General features: G+C 55.0%; 1 protein-coding gene across 1 annotated transcript; it reads right to left on the reverse strand.

Annotated features, from left to right (window-relative positions):
• Positions 1-345: 345 nt before the first annotated feature.
• On the reverse strand, positions 346-1,270 carry LOC123172949 (histidine-rich glycoprotein). Its single transcript, XM_044589826.1, has 2 exons — positions 827-1,270; positions 346-683 (listed from the first exon to the last, which is right to left on the reverse strand). Exons 1-2 carry the CDS (start codon positions 1,160-1,162, stop codon positions 615-617), a joined length of 405 nt encoding a protein of 134 aa, XP_044445761.1. The 5' UTR covers positions 1,163-1,270; the 3' UTR covers positions 346-614.
• Between the last annotated feature and the right edge of the window lie 992 nt (positions 1,271-2,262).

Consider the following 2,262-nt stretch of genomic DNA (forward strand, 5'->3'; position numbering starts at 1 on the left):
GGCCGTGGTGATGATGGTGGTGGTGACCGCCGCCGTGCTGTTGTTGATGGTGGTGGTGGTCGCCGCCGTGATGATTGCTGTGCGTCATCGACGAAGATGTATCCGGCATCGAGACATGATGATGGTCGTGCGTCATCGGTCCGCGCTAGCTGGCTGGAGATCGATGGAAAGTACGTAGGTTTGTAATAGTATCCGTGCGTAGTACTAGATGGAGTAGTATATAGTTTTGTCCGGTCATGGAGGGGCGATGGTGGTGACGTGCCTTCGAATTATTTCAATGGTTGTAGTCATCGCTAGGTGGTCACTAGACTTGCATGTAATCTTTGTTACTACTTTGTACTGCAATGACAGTTGATGATATATTTTTAGCTCGGAATATATTGTTGCTTTCCCTGATCATCGTAGCGAGGAATATATTTCTAGCTCGATCGATTTGCTAGCATAAATTGCAGTTTTTCTTTCGCAAGGAAGCATAAATTGTAGAGTTACACCAAGGTCTCACGTGATAATAGTCATGACTACCGCGTCGTCGAGCCCGTGCTAACTAATCTGCTGGGTGCTGGCTCCATGCGTGTCCTCCATGTCATCAAAGCAATCTCCACGCTCCCGTCGACCTACCGCCGGTTGAACACGAATACATAGAGGAGGATGCCCACCACGATCACGATCACGGTGATCGCACACTGCACCACAACCAAAAAGAGCACCATCGATCGAATATGGTATTAGCTATTGATTATTCCGTGGTTATCGAAATTAATTTGACTAACCACGCAAGATGCATGCCCGCGCACGTGGAAACACGTGTGCGTGCGTACGTACGTACCCAGACGGCTCTGAAGCGGTCGTCGGCGTCGCAGCAGTCGTCGTCGTCGTCCGTCGTGGGCTCGAGGACTGCTGCTCCTACCCTCGTAGATGCCAGGGCGGGGGACGGGTCCGCGTACGGGACCGGGAAACCCGGCAAGGCCGCCCGCTGCTGCTGGCTGTCGTCATCATGGTGGTGATGACCGTGGTGATGATGGTGGTGGTGGCCGCCGCCGCCGCCTTGATGATGGCTGTGCGTCGTCGTCGGCGATTCTGCTGGTATAGAGATATGATGATGGGTGTACGTCACCGCTGAATATGCGGCCGGCACCGAGACGTGATGATGGTCGTGCGTCATCGTCGGCGCTAGCCGGAGATTATCGATGGAAAGTAGGTACTACTTACGGTGGATTGGCTGCCTCTCGCCCGCTGGCTCGCTCGTGCTCGTACGTGTGAGAGCTCGACGGTGCCCTGGCGTTGGATTTATCACTTGCGTCCAATATGTATACAGAGTAGGTCCATGACTCCGTGTAAGAGTCGGTCTGCACTGCACGTACGATCGACCTGAATTCCAAGGAGTTGTAGCATCCGTGCGTAGCACTAGTAGGATAACTACTGTAGAGTTCGCATCGGACTCATGAACGCGGGACTAGGTTTTCAGGCCTGATCCGGAACTCTGCCCTTCATGAATGTACTGCATCGGAAGCGACCTGCCCTATCCCCGCGAGGTAGAGAGCAACAAACCACCCAATCAACAAACGCGATCCCACCAGCCGCCCTGAAGCAGCTGCTCCGCGCAAACTGGCCCTCTCGTGTGTGCAGGCCAGGGTAAACGAGCAGCCGGCTGTGGAAAACACGGGCGGGTGAGCATCTCTCCACTGGACGACGCGGCACACAAAGGGCAAGGCCAACAGGCCATCCGGGCAGCACATAGGCGAGGGAAACAGGGCAACATGGATGGTGGTCAGTTGGTTTGCCTTGATATTATCTGCCATGGCATGCGCTTGAGTGCACTGCGCGCCCACCTGCACTGACAACCGGCCCATACCAACCGAACACACAACTGCGACTGGCAAGATCACCAAGTGCTCAACCACAGACCAAAACTCCCCGTTTGGTCGACGGCACCGCCTCCGCGACCAAACCCGAGCACACCAAGCCCGCCGCCGCGTGCTGGCCAGGCCAAACCTAACCTCACCGCCCAAGATGAGCCACAGGAATCTACTCCCTCCGTTCTGATTTACTCGTCTGAACTAAAACCACGACGAGTAAATCAGAACGGAGAGAGTACACCGATGGCTCATCGATCCCGTCCGAAAAGACGAGCTCGAGGTGGATCGAGCCCCGGAAGAACAAGTCTCTGGCCCGGGTGTCTTAAACACGGAGGCACTATAAAAAGACCCGGGCACACCCTGCGCACCAAACCTTGCATCACTCGGCTCCCAGCTATCACAGAAC

Source organism: Triticum aestivum, unplaced genomic scaffold (assembly GCF_018294505.1).
Source record: "Triticum aestivum cultivar Chinese Spring unplaced genomic scaffold, IWGSC CS RefSeq v2.1 scaffold52246, whole genome shotgun sequence".
In the NCBI taxonomy this organism is placed as follows: Eukaryota; Viridiplantae; Streptophyta; class Magnoliopsida; order Poales; family Poaceae; genus Triticum; species Triticum aestivum.

What these genes read in the sequence shown, in the direction of transcription:
- LOC123172949 (XM_044589826.1), bottom strand. Translation starts at nt 1,162, where the DNA reads ATGACGCACGACCATCATCACGTCTCGGTGCCGGCCGCATATTCAGCG. An exon ending in ACCGCTTCAGAGCCGTCTGG is followed by an intron (nt 684 to 826) that starts GTACGTACGTAC and finishes GTTGTGGTGCAG; the next exon opens with TGTGCGATCACCGTGATCGT.